The 18,080-nt window shown below is 41.4% G+C and overlaps 1 protein-coding gene across 3 annotated transcripts in view; it reads right to left on the bottom strand.

Annotated features, from left to right (window-relative positions):
* Positions 1 to 17,401, bottom strand: part of MTSS1 (MTSS I-BAR domain containing 1) — a gene marked incomplete at its 5' end in the record, with an annotated part of 117,911 nt that extends 100,510 nt beyond the window's left edge. For all 3 annotated transcript variants that reach the window (XM_015811715.1, XM_015811713.1, XM_015811714.1), the window contains 1 exon segment: positions 17,328 to 17,401. In XM_015811715.1, coding sequence (XP_015667201.1) covers positions 17,328 to 17,401 — 74 coding nt within the window.
* Positions 17,402 to 18,080: the final 679 nt, after the last annotated feature.

Raw genomic sequence — 18,080 nt, 5'->3', positions numbered from 1 at the left:
GCTGAATCAACCTTGAGCCCATCAGGATCGAACTCCTGACAGTGGGCAGAGTCTGCCTGCAATACTGCATTCTAACCACCGTGCAACCACGGCTCATCTTTTGTCTTGCCTCAAATAGGAATACTGTTTTTTTGTATCCCATCTGTTCTCTATTGAGGGCAAGAGTCAGCAAAAGGGTGGATAACACTCCTCCCTATCCTTGAATTCACAGAGGATCCACAACTTTTTCAGTGAAGCCCAGGGGTTTGCATCATCAATCTATTTCACATCAAAATTAATCTTAATCAAAGGGCTGTCATTCACTTGTCTTGCCATTTCTTCTTTCCCACCAGCAATCTCTTTGGTGCCTCTATCGCGAAAAGTCAAATATCGTGTTGTGTTTCCTTCCTGTTGGAAAAGAAACGAGGGTGGGCAGGAATCACAACACACTGGATTGCACCATACTGTGAAATCAGCTCAGACAAACTCCAAGGATGAACTCCCAGTCAGTTCTTCAATATTAGTTTCTATAGTAACCAGTCCCTAAGCCCAGACACTCGCAGCAGGGAATAATGCAAATTTTTTCCCCCATTTTGCTTAGAAAGAAGTGCTGCGATATGAGCTCAGGAAAACCTTTCCAAAGGCCGCCGTCACTGCAAAGAGAAGCAGCTTCTATTGCCCACTGCCAGTTACCCAGGGAGATGCCAGCTGGTTACAAATTAATGCCCTTTTATTTTTAACAGGATGTTGGCCCTACCGTTGAAAACAGGCACTCATCAATCCGTATTAGTTGACAAATGCGGATATTTTAAATAATCTTCATTAATCAATGGGATTTGGGTCTCATAAAATGGGAATTTTACATGGCTGACCTACATAAATGGAATTCTGTTAGTGAGCTAACTTGCATAAGTTATCTGTTGCTGCAGTGTACCGCTTTAAAATTAATGAAGAACCGATTTCACACAGAGGAAATTAAAAACTCTACTTACTGAAGTTTAAACTAGATCCCTTAGCTCTCTTATTTAACCTTCTCATAATGGAGCTTTGAGCAAACATGAATTCTATGATCTTCCAATACACAGTCAGTGTAGATAACCTGAATACATGAAACAGCCAAGGCCTTCTACACTGATCACTGCAAAGATCAATACAATGATGAAATGTACCTAAAATCGTTTTTTCCAGTCCTGAACCTTAAAGCCCTGCTTATTTGCTTCATGTGGAAATAATTATTTTTTTAAAAAAAATATTTTTTTAATAATGCAGAAGGCAGCAATGTTTGTATTGAACTTTTCAAGCAACAATTCAATCACACAAAATATTTTGGTTGCCCGTGCACCAAATCCATGACGCTGGCATTTGAAAAAAAATAACCATAAAAGCTAATTGTCTCGAGATTTTTCTGCAATATATTTTTTGGCTCAGAGGAAAAGCCAATTTGCCTGTGAAAATGAGAAAAGGGCTTGTTTTATATAGACAATGCAATTCATCTTGAACTGTTCAGTATTTGGTGGGCTTCTCTCTATTGAAAATGCTCCATTCATCAGAGTACAGGTAATGCAGGAACCAATAGCAAGGAGAGGGAAGAGGGAGACAAGAGAGGGAAAGAGAAAGAAGGGGAAGAATGAAAGGAAGGAAAGGAGAAGGAGAAGGAGAAGAAAAGGTGGGTACAAAGAGGAAGCCTTGTTGTGAAAAGTTGATTCTCGACACCAAACAGCAAGATAAATAACTGGCTTGTTGAAAAACCTGGTGCACAGAAAAATAAAGATAGATTATATGGAGCGCATACGATGCAGTTGGGCATACAAATAAGGAATACATCATGAGTAAAGTGTTCCACAGTGATAAACCTTGCTAGCTGGCTTGCCACATGCACGGAACAAACTTCAGCTGATGAGCAAGACTTTTTCCACAACAGGAATGTGTTAAAATACACAGAGACCTTAATCCTCCAGGGATAATGGGAACATCAGAGAGCAGAGCTCAAGAGTAGCTTTGGAAGGAAGATAGCATCACAAGAGACGGAAATGCCTAAGCAAGAAAATCAGTGCCACTGGCCATTGTGTTTTAAGGATTAAACAAAGCTGCTTTTGATGTGCCAACCATTAAGGGAAGCTTCCCAAAGTCATCATCTTAGGACTTCTTATATCCCTGACCTTATTTTGCACACAAATAATGCAGGCAGGATGCAAAATGGGTTTGCTCATCCAATTCAATTTTTATACTTTAATTTGCATCACAAATAAGAGGCTGTGCCAAGAATCTGTTTCAAAAAAAGCTGGGGATTTTTTAAAAGAGGGGTTTTGGTGTGCATATGTGAATGAAATCTGGCCGGCATTTATGCTTCATTTGGCTGCATCTTTTTCCTGCCCCAGGCTTTGTACAATTCCTTAAAATATTTGCTTCTTCCTTACGAAATTGTTGATTCAAGGTCCTTGACCTAAAACCAGTGATGAAGCTTGATGCAGGTTATTAAAGAAGGAAGGAAGGAAGGAAGGAAGGAAGGAAGGAAGGAAGGAAGGAAGGAAGGAAGGAAGGAAGGAAGGAAGGAAGGAAGGAAGGAAGGAAGGAAGGTAGGTAGGTAGGTAGGTCAGGAAAAAATAGAAAAGCTGGAAAAGGTACAGGCAGTCCTCAACCTTCTGTTGCTAAGCAAGACGGTTAAGTGCGTTTTGCTCCATTTTACGACCTTTCTTGCCACAATTGCTAAGTGAATCGCTGCAGTTGTTAAGCTAGTAACATGGTTGATAAATGAATCTGGCTTCCCCATTGACTTTGCTTGTCAGAAGGTTGCTAAAGGGGATCACATAACCCTGGACACTGTAACCATAAATACGAGCCAGTTGCCAAGCAACCGTCATAAGTACAAGCCAGTATTTTGATCACATGACTGTGAGGATGCTACGATGGTCGTAAGTGAAAAACAGTCATTAGTCCCTTTTTTTCAGTGCCGTTGTAACTTCAAATGGTCACTAAATGAAAGGTTGTAAGTTGAGGACTACCTGTATAAAGAAGAACAGCCAATTTTTTTATGTAGCCAGAATAGGCCACTTACCCAAAGTCTCTGCAGCAATTTTGGGGATTTTTAGCCTGGAATGGAGGCAGATTCTTGGCAGTGGTGTATAAAATCATGCAAGGTAGAAAATGCAGAAACAGAGTGTTTTTCTAACCTTCTTTTGCAAGCTTACAACTCTATGGTATCCATTAAAGTTAAATACAGGGAACTTGTCCAGCACCAGGGAAATCAGGAGATTCAGGGAGTATAAAGATTTATTGTAAGCTTAAGTTCTCTACAAGAATCTGGCCAACTAACAGTCAAGGGAAATGAGCGGGAGATAAGAAGGAATTTAAGGTGGGCTGGACTTAGATCTCTTGTGGGAGCTCAGAGCTTCATGACTGATGACGCATTTGACTCAGCCTGGTTATCTCATACGGAACCCAAAATTTAAAAAAAAGGAAGAATACGCCACTCACCACCATCAGATGCCCAAATGACAGATTTAGCTATGAAATAAAGGGCTATATAATATCCGTATACTGCCTTAAGAATCACAGACAACATGAATACTAATTGCTGAGAAGTAATAAGGAAACTAAACAAACACACTTGTTTTCCTTTAATAATTGGCAAATACATGTTTTTGGCAACCACCCCATGTGTCAGATTTATGAAAAGAAAACTTTCTCCTGTTTGGTTGCATCAATTACTGTTGCCATGGCGCCCATTACCTGATTTCTGGCGCATCAAAAATTGATGGGGAAACAAGACTTGAAAGTAACAAAGCCCGGCTTTCTTTGGGGAAAATAGCCCTAATTATAAACATTTTAGAAATTGAGATCCCACACAAACACCCCCCACCCAATCTTTTTTTAAGGTCAGAAGTAAAATTAAAGCATTTGAAAATGCTGGCAATTTTACACTTTCCCGAATGCAGGTTTTGGTTTCCTTTGAACTTCCATCTTCATCCCTTGAAGATTTGTTTTAGGAGAGCAGAAAACCTCCCACTTTGAAAGGGTTGGTAAGACCAGGAAGGTAAGCAGGATTTTAAAATACTAGCTGCAAGGAAGTTCTTGAAATATAGGTCTTAAACTAAAAGAGACATGATCTATGCAAGAGAAACACAAGGGGGGGGAGCAGAAAGCTGCTTTTAATCACAACGTATTTTTTACACAAAGCGTTTTATCTCTAAATGCAAGGCATGACTCTTTGTTTAGCTTGCAAGCTTCAGAAAATGACTGCTAATGGTGCACTTTGGGCCATCACCATCAAGGGAATTGAAAACAGCTCAATTGGGTTCATGCAGCTAGGCCCTATTTATGCAAATGAATATCTAGGGAATGTGGCAATGGGTCCCAGGCGTGGGGGGGGAGGAAATATCTAAACCAGAGCACAAGATCTTCTTTCCAAACAGAAGTCTTATGCAATTTAGAAACTGCTGGGCAGAGTTCCTCTTTTTGCAGTGTCCCGTCCGGTCCTTGGAATGCTGACAAAGCTTCAATCTTTCCATCTTCCTGACATAAACAAGGGCCTGAGTCTATCACAAACATTTTGCTTAAGAAATCTGAAAAAGGGCACAGTTCAGGATATCTTTTAAAGAGAATAGAAGAAATCAAGTAAATCAGGCAGCTTCAATTGGATAAATCTCCAAATTTAAATCTAATATAATCCTGGGTTGTATAAACAGAGGCACAGAATCAAGATCACGTGAGGTATTAGTGCCGCTTTCTAAAACCTTAGTACTGCAGCCAATTTTGGTCACCATATCACAAAAAAGATGTTGAGAGTTTGAAAAAAAATTCAGAGAAGAGCAACTAAGATGATCCAAGGTGCTCCATCACTGGAAATTTTTAAAAAGAGGCTAGACCAGGGGTAGGCAACCTTGGCTCTTTTATGACTCGTGGACTTCAACCAGCATGGCTCAGCTTGGAAACCTCTCCCTTTCCCTCAGCATAGCTGGCTCAGGAATTCTGGAAGTCCACGAGTCACAAAAGAGCCAAGGTTGCCTACCTCTGGGCTAGACAGTCACTTGTCTGAGATGGTAATACAAAATAGTATTTTTCCAACTTAGTTTAGATTTTGTTTCTGCAATATACACCTTCTTTACTTAATATAATCTTTTTGAAGAATTCAAGGCTGCCAAAGAAGGAAGTTGGAGTTTCTGTTGGAGTTTTTATACCAGTGGTGGTGAACCTATGGCACTAGTGCCAGAGGCGGCACTTGGAGCCCTCTCTGTGGGCACACAACTGTCGCCCCAGCCCCGCCTCCCCCCATAGCCCCCTCCTCACCAGCGGCCTCCCCGGAGAGGAGTCACCCCCGGGTGCGGCCCGTGCGGCGCTGCACGGCCAAGCACATGGCAGCTGGGCAGCAGATGATGCTGTGGGGTGCGGGTGGAGGGCATGGCCACCATAGCGCTGCAGGGCCACCTAGGCGATCTGCGGTGTGCCGTGGATGGCCCTGAGGGTGGGCGGGGTGAGGGCGGAGCAGGGCGGGAACGGGTGGGCGAAGCAGGGGCGGGGCGGGTTTTGGGCACTCGGTCTCTAAAAGGTTCGCCATCACTGTTTTATACTATGTTTTTAAAGGTCCACAGAAAAAAAGCATCCATGTTGGTTACCATAGTGACTATTTAACTATTGAACTGGAAATATCCTCCCAGGAAAAGCTCCTGGGCGGTATTAATTGGGACTGTATGAACTCTCAGCTAGCTCTAGTCTCAATTAAAGTAAAAATAATAATCAATGAATAAGAATAGACAGCATGCCTGTAATGTTGTGGGTAGCTTCCTCCCCCACTAATTAAGATTAATACACATTTTTTCAGCCAAGAACAAAAAAATGCAAGTCACTGGATTCCAATTGTAACTAAAGATGAAATACCCTGATTTTCTTTCATTCTTTAATTCCTTCTCCTACAAGAGGATCAAATTAAACAGTCATTGTCAGCAAACAAAGAAAAAAGAAAAGCTGGGCAGGGTTTTATAAACTGTTCATTCATTGAACCAAACCTTTTCCAGTGCAGAAATATACACGTTTACGATCGCTCAGTTTTTTTAATTATTAGGTTATGTTAAGTGATGCTTTCCAGGGAAGTGTTCTCAGGCTACTAGATTAGGTGGGTGTGGAGTCCTCATCCAAGATACTGTCAAAAAAAATATTTATCAAATTTAGGTAAATGCTCATTACTGGACAATTCAAGATCTTGCAGGAAAGATTAGCCATTGAAACTGTATGTAAGGGGAACAAGACCACAATGTTAGCCTAAAATATAATTTAATTGAGAAACTGAGTTAGTTTTTCCCTAAGCCCGTGGTGGCGAACCTATGGCACATGTGCCACAGGTGGCACGCAGAGCCCTCTGTGGGCATGCATGGCATCACCCCAGTCCTAGGCCTTCAGCTGGGTTTTATAAAACCTTTTCGCTTTAGGCCTCCACCGCCGTGTGCAAAAAAAACCCAAAAAGGTTCAATCAATCAATTTCAACTTCTCGCGGGGGAAAAAGATCTTGCAAAGTTGATATTGATTGATTGAACTTTTTAGTCCCACCCAGTCTGCCGTTACCACTGCAGCCACGCCCACCCAATGGGTCACACCCCCCAAATGGGCTACGCCCACCCAGACGATACATAAGTGGGTTTTGGGTTGCAGTCTCTAAAAGGTTCACCATCACTGCCCTAAGCCATTCAACTGCACACAAGGCTACAGGTCTAAGTTTCCATATGAAGCTTTGTACAAACCAGTATCTGCAGGGTCCTTGATGCTCTCTAAAGCCTGCTTGTTTTCTTGCAAACGTTTCATTACCAAACTATGTAACATCATCAGTGCTACACTAGCACAGATGCTTTACCTAGGTTGGTAATGAAATGTCTGCAAAAAAACAACCAAGCTCAGAGTACCAAGGACACTGCAGTTCCATCCTCAGCTACAAAATACTCTCTTCTATCGAAACCAGTCACTTTGATATCCAAAAGCCCAAGTAGGGCCAAAAACAGTAAAAAAAATTATGCCTCCCAAAGCACCTGGTTGGTCTAAAAAGCACACTGTCCAGACCCATCACAGATATTTTTTTAAGCCTCTGTTCCTATTCTCTATAAAAATCTTAAGATTAAAATATCTTCTTAAAGGATTGTTTGATTTACACTTCATTAACAAAAATGTAAAGCAATTATTTTTTTTATTTTTATCTGGAAAAAGAAAAAGTATTTGCAGGGCACGTTATTTTTGTTTTATTTATTAAATTCCTTTGAGAAAAAATACATATAAAAAATCAAAGAGTGTAAAAGGAATAAAAGAACAGAATGCAGATATTAGAATCTCAGTAAACAAATTACTATGTTCAAGATATGAATAACTGCATATCAAAATGTAAAATATATCATAGCACTTTCTGAAGATAATGAGAAGATGTATGACGATGTAAACTAGAATACCTGGTTAACACAGTACAGATAGTCCTCAATTTATAACTACAGTTGGGACCAGAACTTCCATCACTAAGCAAGATGGTCACTGAATGGCCCCAAATTTTATGATCTTTTTTGCCATGGTCATTAACTGAAACACAGTCAATAAGTGAATTACATGGTTGCTAAGCAAATCCAGATTCCTTCATTGACTTTTCTGAAGCCATCTAGGGCAGGGGTGTCAAACTGCCGGCCCATAGGCCGGACGCATCACACGGAAGCTGCGTCCACCCCACTGCCGGCAATGGCAAAACTGTCCCAATACGTTGCGTGACGTCACAAGTTTGACATGTCTGATTTAGGGAGTCGCAAATGGCAATCACATGACCTAGGGATGCTGCAATCATCATAAATATACACCAGTTGCCAGGCATCCAAATTTTGATAACATGACAGTGGGGCTGCTCCAACAGTTGTAACTCTGACTGCTCGTAAGTAATTTTAGTGTCATTGTAATTTTGAATGGTCATTAAACAAAGGATCGTTAAGTCAAGGACTACGTGTATAAATCACTATGATCATAAGTTACAATAAATTAGACTGGTACTAGAATTCTAATTTCCCCTGAAGTTTAGAGATTCTATACTGCAGATTCTATATATAGAAAAAAGTCAAGCTGGCATATGGTATAGATCCATGTACTCTAATTCATGAGTTTCAGCACCATCATAATTCTGAAATGGTTTTCAAATTCAATTTTATATCAGATTTACTGTTTAGATGTGAAGTTACCCTGGACATCAAAGTTTACTCTCACAACTTGATTAGTCATTCATCCAAGAAAGGAATCAAAGATCCTTTCCCAAAAAAGTATATAAACATTTTGCAAAAATAAACATGTACAGTGCAAAATTGTTCGGCATATTTTGAAGGAGTGTAGGTAACATTAAATAGTTAAGTACACACACACACACCTTGATCATCTTCTGCTGAGCCCAGTTGTCTACTTTTCTTGGGGTGATTCACAGAGAGGTTAAGACCCTTTCTAATTCTACTTCTCAATAATACAGAATAAAAAGCTAAAGAAAACAAAAGGCATGCTGTAATAAAAAAACAGGGAGGAAAAATACAAACACCAAAGGGAGTATCAAAGGATTTGTTAACAATTGTTCTTTGAAGATCAATTGTCCATCCTGGAGGAAGTACTCGGCTTTCAAATAATCTTCGCATCGGTCTCATAAATTCAAACTCCTGGAAACAAAGGAAGGGGGCAAAACGGAAGTAGCAGAGGAAACAATGGCACTTAATGTATCTTCCAAGCTTCTTTTGCATGAATATTTAACACAGCCCATCAAAAGAATATCAACTTCAATTCACCTGCTGCTGACTGAACCAAGGCCTAACCCAGTGGTGGTGAACCTATGGCACGGGTGCCAGAGGCGGCACTCGGAGCCCTCTCTGTGGGCACACGTGCCGTTGCCCCAGCCTTGCTTGTCCAAGCGACCCCTTCCTCTCCAGCACTCCCCTGAAGGAGAGTCACCCCCGAGCGTGGCCCACACGGAGCAGCGCAGCCAAGGACATGGCAGCCAGGCAGTGTAGACAAGACTCTGCCCTCACACCCCATCATGCAGTTGATGCTGCAGGGCGTGGCCGCCATAGCGCTGCTGAGGTGCCTGGGCGATCTGCGTTGGGCCCTGGAGGCAGTGAGTGGTCCTGTGGGCAGGCGGGGGATGGGGGGCAGAGCGGGGGCGGGGCAGGGGGGTGGAACGGGGGCAGGGCCAGTTTTTGGGCACTCGGTCTCTAACAGGTTCGCCATCACTAGCCTAACCTGAACAGAACCTAAGGCATTGTATGCTCTGCCCCAACAGCCCGAGACATACAGTAATACGATGGTTCATGAAGACAGAACATGAGTTCAATCCTTTCACACACTTTTAATGCTCACATGATCAGATTTAAAGGTCTTCATTGGGTAAATGAAAAAACAAATCAGGGCAGGGAGAACAATGGAAATAAATCATATACATTTTATGCAGGCAGTTAAGGCAGGTCTTTGGAAGGATACAGACTGAAGCTGATGCTCAAATACTTTGGCTACCTAATGAGATGAGAGGACTCCTTGGAAAAAACCTTGATGTTGAGAAAGAGGGAAGGCAAAAGGAGAAGGGGATGGCAGAGAATGAGATGATTAGATAGTGTCATGGACGCAATGAACATGAATTTGGGCAAACTCCGGGAGACAGTGGAAGACAGGGAGAGGGGCTGACGTGCTGTGGTCCATGGAGTCATAAAGAGTCAAGACATAAATTAGCGACTGAACAACAAGATTCTCCAGCACCATGTAGGGCGGTACTGATCAATGAATGAGGTGGTGGTCCACCATGTACTTTGGCTATAGGGCGAAGGCAGATTTGATCTGTAGGTTACCTCTATGGTCATTTTTTTTTTCTTTACAACAGAAATAAAGCTTGTACACTGAAATAGGCTGCTAACCCAAGACCTGATATCATGACTTGGTTAAACCTGGAAAAGTATCCCCAAAGAAAAATACTGATGTTTTTCTTTACACTACCTTTTTCTCTTTTGCAAATCCTAAGGAACAAAACCCACTGGATAAATTGGACCAAAAAAAAGAAGATATGGTTGGGATGTAGAAGAATTCATCAAATCAGAAATTCTACTGCACACACATTTCTAAAATTGCACTGTGTCTATGACGAAATTAAGAAGTGTGTTAAAAGAGAAGAGAGCTAGGACATGTTTTGTTGAGTCCACCAACTCAGATTTTCAGCTTACAAATGTTTTATTGCCATACCAGTTAACTTCAGATGTGGTAAAGACATAAAACATGGATTATAATAGTAGTTTAGCCATGTTACCTTTTAATAATAAATGTATACAGGATTATGGTATACAGCCATTTTTTTCTTGCTAATATAGTGCTCATAAAAGCTGATGAACAACTCACGAGGTCTCCTGCTGACTGTCAAGGATAAAACGCTTTTCTCAGCAGGATTGGCTGGGCCCTAAAATAGACTGCAACTTCCAGTAACTACAATAAGCAACGTTCAAGAGAGGTCTCAGCTCATTAGGGTTTCAAAATAAAATTTGCAATGTATCCCTCTTTTTTTGCATTAGGCAAGAGTAAGTCAGCAATTTTGTTTAAACTACCCACAGAAAATGAATGCTTCCATGCAAGTCAAATATACCACACCTTGTAACACGGACAGTATTTCCATGTCATTTTGTGGGCGTATTGTTGCACTGCCCTTTGAAATCCTACAAAAGGATGCAACGCAATGGATGAGTGCCAAGGGGTGTTCCCTAGAGCAGGTAACAGCTTGGAAATTAAGTCTTATTTAAGGCAGGAATGAGTCATTACCAAGATGATTATGGTACCCGTCACCACTTTAGAGCCTGGAGGTACGGAAAGTAAGGCGAGACAATGTGATACAGTTGTTAATAATGCCTTATGACTTGGACTCCTTCAAATGCTCTCTATTCAAATTGCAATGCTCTCTACATGGGGCTCCCCTTGAGGTACACCTGGAGGCTCCAGCTAGTCCAGAATGCGGCTGCGCGGGGGATTTTGGGGGCCTCTAGATGCTCCCATGTAACACCTCTCCTGCGTGAGCTGCACTGGCTGCCGGTGGCCTTCCGGGTGCGCTTCAAGGTGTTAGTAACAACTTTTAAAGCGCTCCATAGCAATGGACCTAGGTATTTGCAAGACCGCCTCCTACCAAATATCTCCCTTCGACCAGTCCGCTCCCACAGAGAGGGCCTCCTTAGGGTATCGTCGGCCAGCCAATGCCGGCTGGCGACCCCCAGGGGGAGAGCCTTCTCTGTGGCAGCTCCTGCCCTCTGGAATGACCTGCCCCCCGACCTATGTACAATTGCGGACCTGCACCTCTTCCGCCGAGCCCTGACAACTCATCTGTTCCATGTGGCCGGCCTGGCGTAGTTTTGATTGGGTTTTGTTAGGGGTTTTATATTTTAGAGCAGGCTTTTATGTAATATTTACTGTGATTTTTATTATTGCCTGTTTACCACCCTGAGTCCCGTAAGGGAGATAGGGCGGTAAATAAATTTAAATAATAAATAAATAAATAAATAAATAAAATCCCATTCAACTATGGAGTTAGCTGGATGAGTGTGGGCCGACTGCTCGCACTCAGCCCAGGTTACTCATAGCTTTTTGTAATGGAGATAAAATGAGAGAACCCCTTGCCCCATATAAGCTGCTCTGAGCCCTGAAGAGACAGATATAAATCCAATTAAAAATTGTCACAGGTAAAAAGTGAGTGCCTGAATATTTTTAACAAAGAACAAAACCAGCTGATTTGTTTATTAACAAGGTCTTAAAGCCTCTGTAAGATTTAGGGCATCAATTTCTCACTTTTTAAACCTCCATCTAGATCAGATCCCACCTTGGCAAGTTTAAAATGTGTGGACTTCCAATTCCCACAGTTCCCCAGCCAGCATGGCTACCTGCGGAATTCTGGGAGTTGAAGTTCACCCATCTTATTCGCACATCTTAAACTTGCCAAAGTAGGGAAACCCTGATCTAGAAATTCCAAAACCGAATTCTCAAAACTTCAAAACTGATTCTTCCCCCCCACACACACACGTTTTTTCAGGCTGACCAGGAAATGACAAAATGGTTCCCAGGCCAAAAAGGTTGTCTTCTCCTAATATAAGGCCACCATATCAACATCTGAGCAGATGGCTAAAGCTTTTTGATGAGAGAACTGAAAGAGGAAGTTTTATCATTGCAGTACTGTTTTATAAACCCAAATTCCACCAAAGCAAGAGCTTGTCCAAAAATTTGTACTTGCAGCAACTATGCCATTATATTTGGGAAAAGATGACAGCTTAATTTATTTATCTATTCCAGCAAAGCAAAGCAAAGCAAAGCAAAGCAAAGCAAACAGAATCTTGGTACTTAAGGTTGTGTCATGCATAACATAATGCATTTCCCCAGGAATAAACTTAATAAAAAGCAGCATATATGAAGTTAAAACCATTATACCCAATTATCTTAATAATAACCTATTCCTAGATAGTCATCACTATAGGAACCATCATCCTATGTGAAAAAACTCACTGGAAATGAGGCATGCTATAGAACTATAAAGAAATGAAACGTAAGCATAAATCTCACATTCAAATTGTGCCTGGACCTCACTTTGTGAAGGATTCATAGACAAATTGTTATGGAAACCAGAACCATATATAGGATGTATATGAAGCTAAAACCCAGGGCAGAGTTTTAACTTGTTTCTAGCAGAAGGCAGATATACACAACACAGAGAGGTTCTCAATGGCAACTGCAAAATATTAGGAAAAAAATTAAACATTACTTAGGAAGAAATTACCAGACACTCAAACAAGCAAAAATGAAAAAATTAGCATTTGAGGAACTGCAGTAAGAGAATCTTCCCTTTGTCCTTTGTAGTTTTTAGTATTTTGGAATGGGCCTGTTGCTCATATTATGTCATTACCATTAACCACAAATGGAATCTAGTTATAAAAAAGAGAGTTACAAATTTAAATAAACCATACAGGTCCTTGATGTATGACTGGTCACTTAGCAACCATTCAATGTTATGACTGATTTACCTTGGGGCTACTTATGACCCAGATTCAATGTTCCAATAGATGACGGATGGTCACGTGACCGAACATTGGGCACTTGGCAACACAGCCACAGTTACAGATGTTTCCAGCATCTCATGGTCATGTGCCTAGGCATTTTACAACATTTTTGCTAAAAACTGGGACTTACTTCCGGTTTTGAGCAAAACTGTCCCTATTATGAACCATTGGTTCACTTAGCTGTGGGGAAAAAAAGTTGTGACCCACCCATTTCATGACTGTCACAATTTACAACCGTGACAGGCAGGTTCCATTACAGTTGTAAATCAAGGACTGCCTATATATGAAAATGCAAAGTGAAGCCCGGTTTAACAGATGAATGCAGAGGAGGTACAGCTATTATTCAAGAAAGTCTTCAAATCAAATCAAAAAGCAGACGGGATGTACATAATTTACTTGATGGCGTCATCAACACAAGGAAGTAAAACTGATGCAAATAATATAATTTGTGTAATCGGCGGAATGGCGCTGTTTTACCCATGACATAAATTGCAGAGGACATTTAATCTGTAGCATGTGATTGGTTACATCAAATTCTGGTAAAATATGGTTTTATAGTATACACAACTTGACTTGGCTAAATTTTCCTCAGTGTGCCTAACCACAACCCAAAACATACTGAAGTACACATACATCATACATAGTACAAGTTATATACATATCACTTACTAGATGATAGCATGTAGCTAACACTGAATGACCTCTAAAAGCTAAGCAGGGTGGACCTGATTGATCATGTGACAGACAACATTGTTTTTACAAGAGAAACAGACAAGTATGTTACATCACTGAAAACTTGAAATTTGCTGCTGGTAATATGCATGAAATATGCAGCAATTACTGTGCAATGTAACAATGGGGTACATCATCATATTAAGCCAGATATGTTTTAACTGTAATTGCTGGCTAAGCACAATCAGCTTGGTTATGTCATACTAAGCCCTAAACCAGTTTTTAAACCACAGAAATTGGGTTCTCATATCACGTTAAGCCAAAATCAAAGAATGTTACAGCTGAGCCAGAAATAACAGGCACAAAATGACGGCTGTTTTTATCTGCTTACACTGAGAACTTTTTCTATGAAAAAATATTCTGTCTCTGAAAGAAAATGACCACAGTTATTCTTGCCCTTCTTTTAACAGGCTAGATCAGGGGTGTCAAACTGCCGGCCCGCGGGCGAGATGCGTCATGCCGAAACCACGCCAACCCCATTGCCGGCAATGGAAAAAAAAGTCGAGATATGTCGCGACACGTCACGTGACGTTGTGAGTTTGACACCCCTGGGCTAGGTGAAGCCTGAACCTAATTTGACACTCCCAGAATTATTATCAATTGTGTATTACTTACATTTCCAGAAAAAAGCATATTTGCATATTTGAAAGGAGAATCTATGAGATGAAGCCCTTGACAATACATTTTAGATTGCTGGTCTAGGAAGGCCACCCACTTCCAAAGGGGCAAACAAACCAGTGGTGGCCCTAAATAGTAGTTCTATCAACCTGAGAAAGAATGTTGTAAAACAAACGTAACACATAGATTTGAAATATAGCACCTTAAGATAAACAAAAGGTCATGCTTTGTTAATTAGCAAAGGAATGCATCAAGGGTCTGCCCACAAGCTTTTCTTGATGATGAAGACACTCAAAATCCTTCATTCATATTTCCCCAATGGGTACAACCTTCCACATTTATGGCATGGCATCTTCCGGAATTCCTAGCCAGTATGGAATTTTGGGAGGTGTAGTCTCAAAACTTCTGCAAGGCACTAGAAGGACTGGAGAAACCACCCTACCCACAATAAAAGCCAAATAACAGGACTGCAATGAATAGGCATTTCCAGTGGATCTCATATTGGACAGGATCAATTAAGTAGTGCTGGTGAGTCAGCTTCAAATGCACTTACCCTCTGAGAAGTGCATTATATACATTTTTCCCATTTTGAAACATAAGCAGATAAACCTAAGAATAATACTATACGAAAAGCCTGTAGCTAAAGTCCTGGCAAGTAGCTACAGGAGTTTTTGGACAGGGAGGGAAGGGAAGGGAAGGGAAGGGAAGGGAAGGGAAGGGAGGGGAAGGGAAGGGAGGGAGGGAGGGAGGGAGGGAGGGAGGGAGGGAGGAAGGAAGGAAGGAAGGAAGGAAGGAAGGAAGGAAGGAAGGAAGGAAGGAAGGAAGGAAGGAAGGAAGGAAGGAAGGAAGGAAGGAAGAAAGAAAGGAAGGAAGGAAGGCTGTGCCACAAGCACATAATGCAATATTAGGAGTTTTTCCAGGAGATTTTACCATGAAATGTGGTGTGGGCTAACAAGTTGATTTACTTTAAAAAATTAAAATTCTTGGAAGTCACTGGGATCTGCTGGGAGACTAGTAGGCCTTCCTGCGTAGTTGGTTGGTCACTGTGAGAACAGATTGCTGGATTAGAAGGGCAGGAGGTCTGATCCAGCAGAGCATTCCTTATGTTCTCATATACAAGATTGTGTTTCCCTTCCTCTAAAATCTGGGGAATCTTACAGTTGTTAAGTTAGTAACACGGTTGTTAAGTGAATCTGGCTTCCCCACCGACTTTGCTCGTCAAAAGGTCACAAAAGGTGATCACATGACCCCAGGACACTGCAACTGTAAATATGAGTCAGTTGCCAAGTGTTTGAATTTTGATCACATGACCATGGGGATGCTGCAATGGTCATCAGTATGAAAAATGATCATAAGTCATTTTTTTCAGTGCCGTAGTAACTCTGAACAGTCACTAAATGAACCGTTGTAAGTCGAGGACTACCTGTATAGGGCTCTTGGTCCAGGGTCATCTCAACAGCGGTCCACACCGTGGCCCTCTATCGAATAAACTGCCCCACATACAATATTTGCCTTCTCCTGTAGAGTTTCTGGAAAGAGGTAAAACTTTGGCTGCGAGAAAAACTATTGGAGAGATCTTAGCTTTCCTTTCTGATCCATTTCTGCTGATTAGCACTACTGCAATATATTTCAATGTCTTTACCTTCCATCTCTATTTCGGCACTACATGGAGCCTTCTACAATAGAATGGCACAGAAATACTAGAAATAAATACATGTATCCTAGGGAGAGTTAGAATGGGAATAGGAGTAGCATACCTCTCAGGGACTTCTACAGTAGTTACCAATCCCACCCTTAAACCCCCCTCCTCCAAACACTAGGCTGGCATCTGGGCCCCATCTCTTCCCATGAAGGCTTTCTATAGACCTCCAGCAGCTGAGAAATCTGCATTATAATTTTAAGTTATGGTTATGTTCTCTGCTTTACCGATGCGCCTCTGTCTGTCTGCCGCCTTCTCACCCATTATCTGCTTATTTCCAAAATCAGATTTGAAGCCTTCCTCTTCTGGACCTTTTGTCTGCTTGCCTCTTTACCTCTGTCTTATTAAGGCTGCACAATCTATCACAGCCACAAGTTTCATCACTGTCACAACATTTTCCCCCTCAGGGAAGAACTCATTTTTTTTGTTGTGATGAGCTATGAAACAGAGGGAAACTGCAGTGTAGGTTCTAAAATAGGCACATCAAAATGACAACATTCCTATTGCTGAAAAAAATAGCTCCACCCACATTGTAGCTCCCAGAAACAACTCTGAGTGGCCCTTGGCCATAAAAATGTCTTTGTGTATCACAACAGAAACCAACATCTAAAAATTGTGTCCTACGCAAGTTCATTCCCAGCTTTATGCATTTTAATGCATGCCTGTCCCTGATTCTTCAAACGACTAGGGCAAATTAATCACATTCATTTATATTCCTTTCTTCTCCAGACATTTTGCTTAGCAAGAACACTGTAGAGAGAAGACTGAGGAACTGCATTTTCCCATAATTTCCATAGCAGTACAGGCAAATTCTGAATATAAATATATATCCAGAATATATATTTACCCTGCATCTCATTTAATGGAATTGTGGCTTTCCTCCCAACTCTTTCCAAAAATCAAGACTTAGGCTTAATCTGCCCCAATAAATTTCTCTTCCAATAAAATGAAGCAGCCCTTTTGTTTCAAGCCACAATAGCTATTCAGATGGCCAATGAAGCCACATGCCTGTTATTCACACCAAGCAAGTTTCAGTGACAGGTTTCTGGCTTATATTCTTTCAAGCCAGTGGCACATATTCCCACTCGGGGAGGGAAAACTGAATATTCGCAGATGTCTGAACAGATATGCCATTGGTTCCAATAGCCAAATTTTAAAAACAGAAGAGTGAGACAAGCACCTACAGGTTTTGCAGACCACATACACACTAAAGTAAAAAAAACAAAAACCCCGACACATCTGCTTACCACGTGTGTTGGTTGCCATGTCTGCTACTTTCTGAAAGGCATCCAGGAAGGCAGCTGCGGCTACAACCGTCGTCCTAGAATACAAACAGACAGCATAATATTAGAAACAGATTGTTGCAGTCTATTTGGGTCACTACACAAGAAGAAAAAATACTATTAGACGGTAAAAAGGCAGCTGTACGTGGAACAAAGAAATGGCGTTGATCTTCTCAATCTCGTCTCCTCTGTTATTGGCTCTTCAAAGGGACAATAAGTAATAGTAGAAAGCACAGGTAGTCCTTTTCTTAGAACAGTTCGTTTAGTGGCCATTTGAAGTTACGACGGCACTGAAAAAATGAACTTAGGAACATTTTTCACATTTATGATCGTCGCAGCATCCCCCTGGTCATGTGACTTAGGCTCGGATGCTTGACAAATGGTTCATATTTATAATGGTTGCAGGATCCCAGGGTCATGTGATCTGCTTTTGAAAAAGCAAAGCCAGATTCACTTAAGAACTGTGTTACTAATTTAACAACTGCAGTGATTCACGACAAATGTGGCAAGAGAAGTCATAAAAGGGGCGTTGTCTTACCTGAACGCCTTTTCTCAGTACGGAGATGGAGAATCCACCGGTGGGTTTCCATTGGATGCCTGCTCCTGAGACCAAGTAGCCAAAACTTGACACGCCCCCTGTTGCTGTGAGATCCAGTCTTATTGAGGGCGAAAGCGGCTAATGATGTGTTCGGTATTGGCTCTCTAACCCCTAATAAC

This window comes from Protobothrops mucrosquamatus, unplaced genomic scaffold, assembly GCF_001527695.2.
Source record: "Protobothrops mucrosquamatus isolate PMUCROS unplaced genomic scaffold, P.Mucros_1.0 scaffold47, whole genome shotgun sequence".
NCBI classification, from domain to species: Eukaryota; Metazoa; Chordata; class Lepidosauria; order Squamata; family Viperidae; genus Protobothrops; species Protobothrops mucrosquamatus.
Note: the sequence above shows the minus strand (reverse complement) of the source record. Positions and strands in the feature narration are given on the sequence as shown.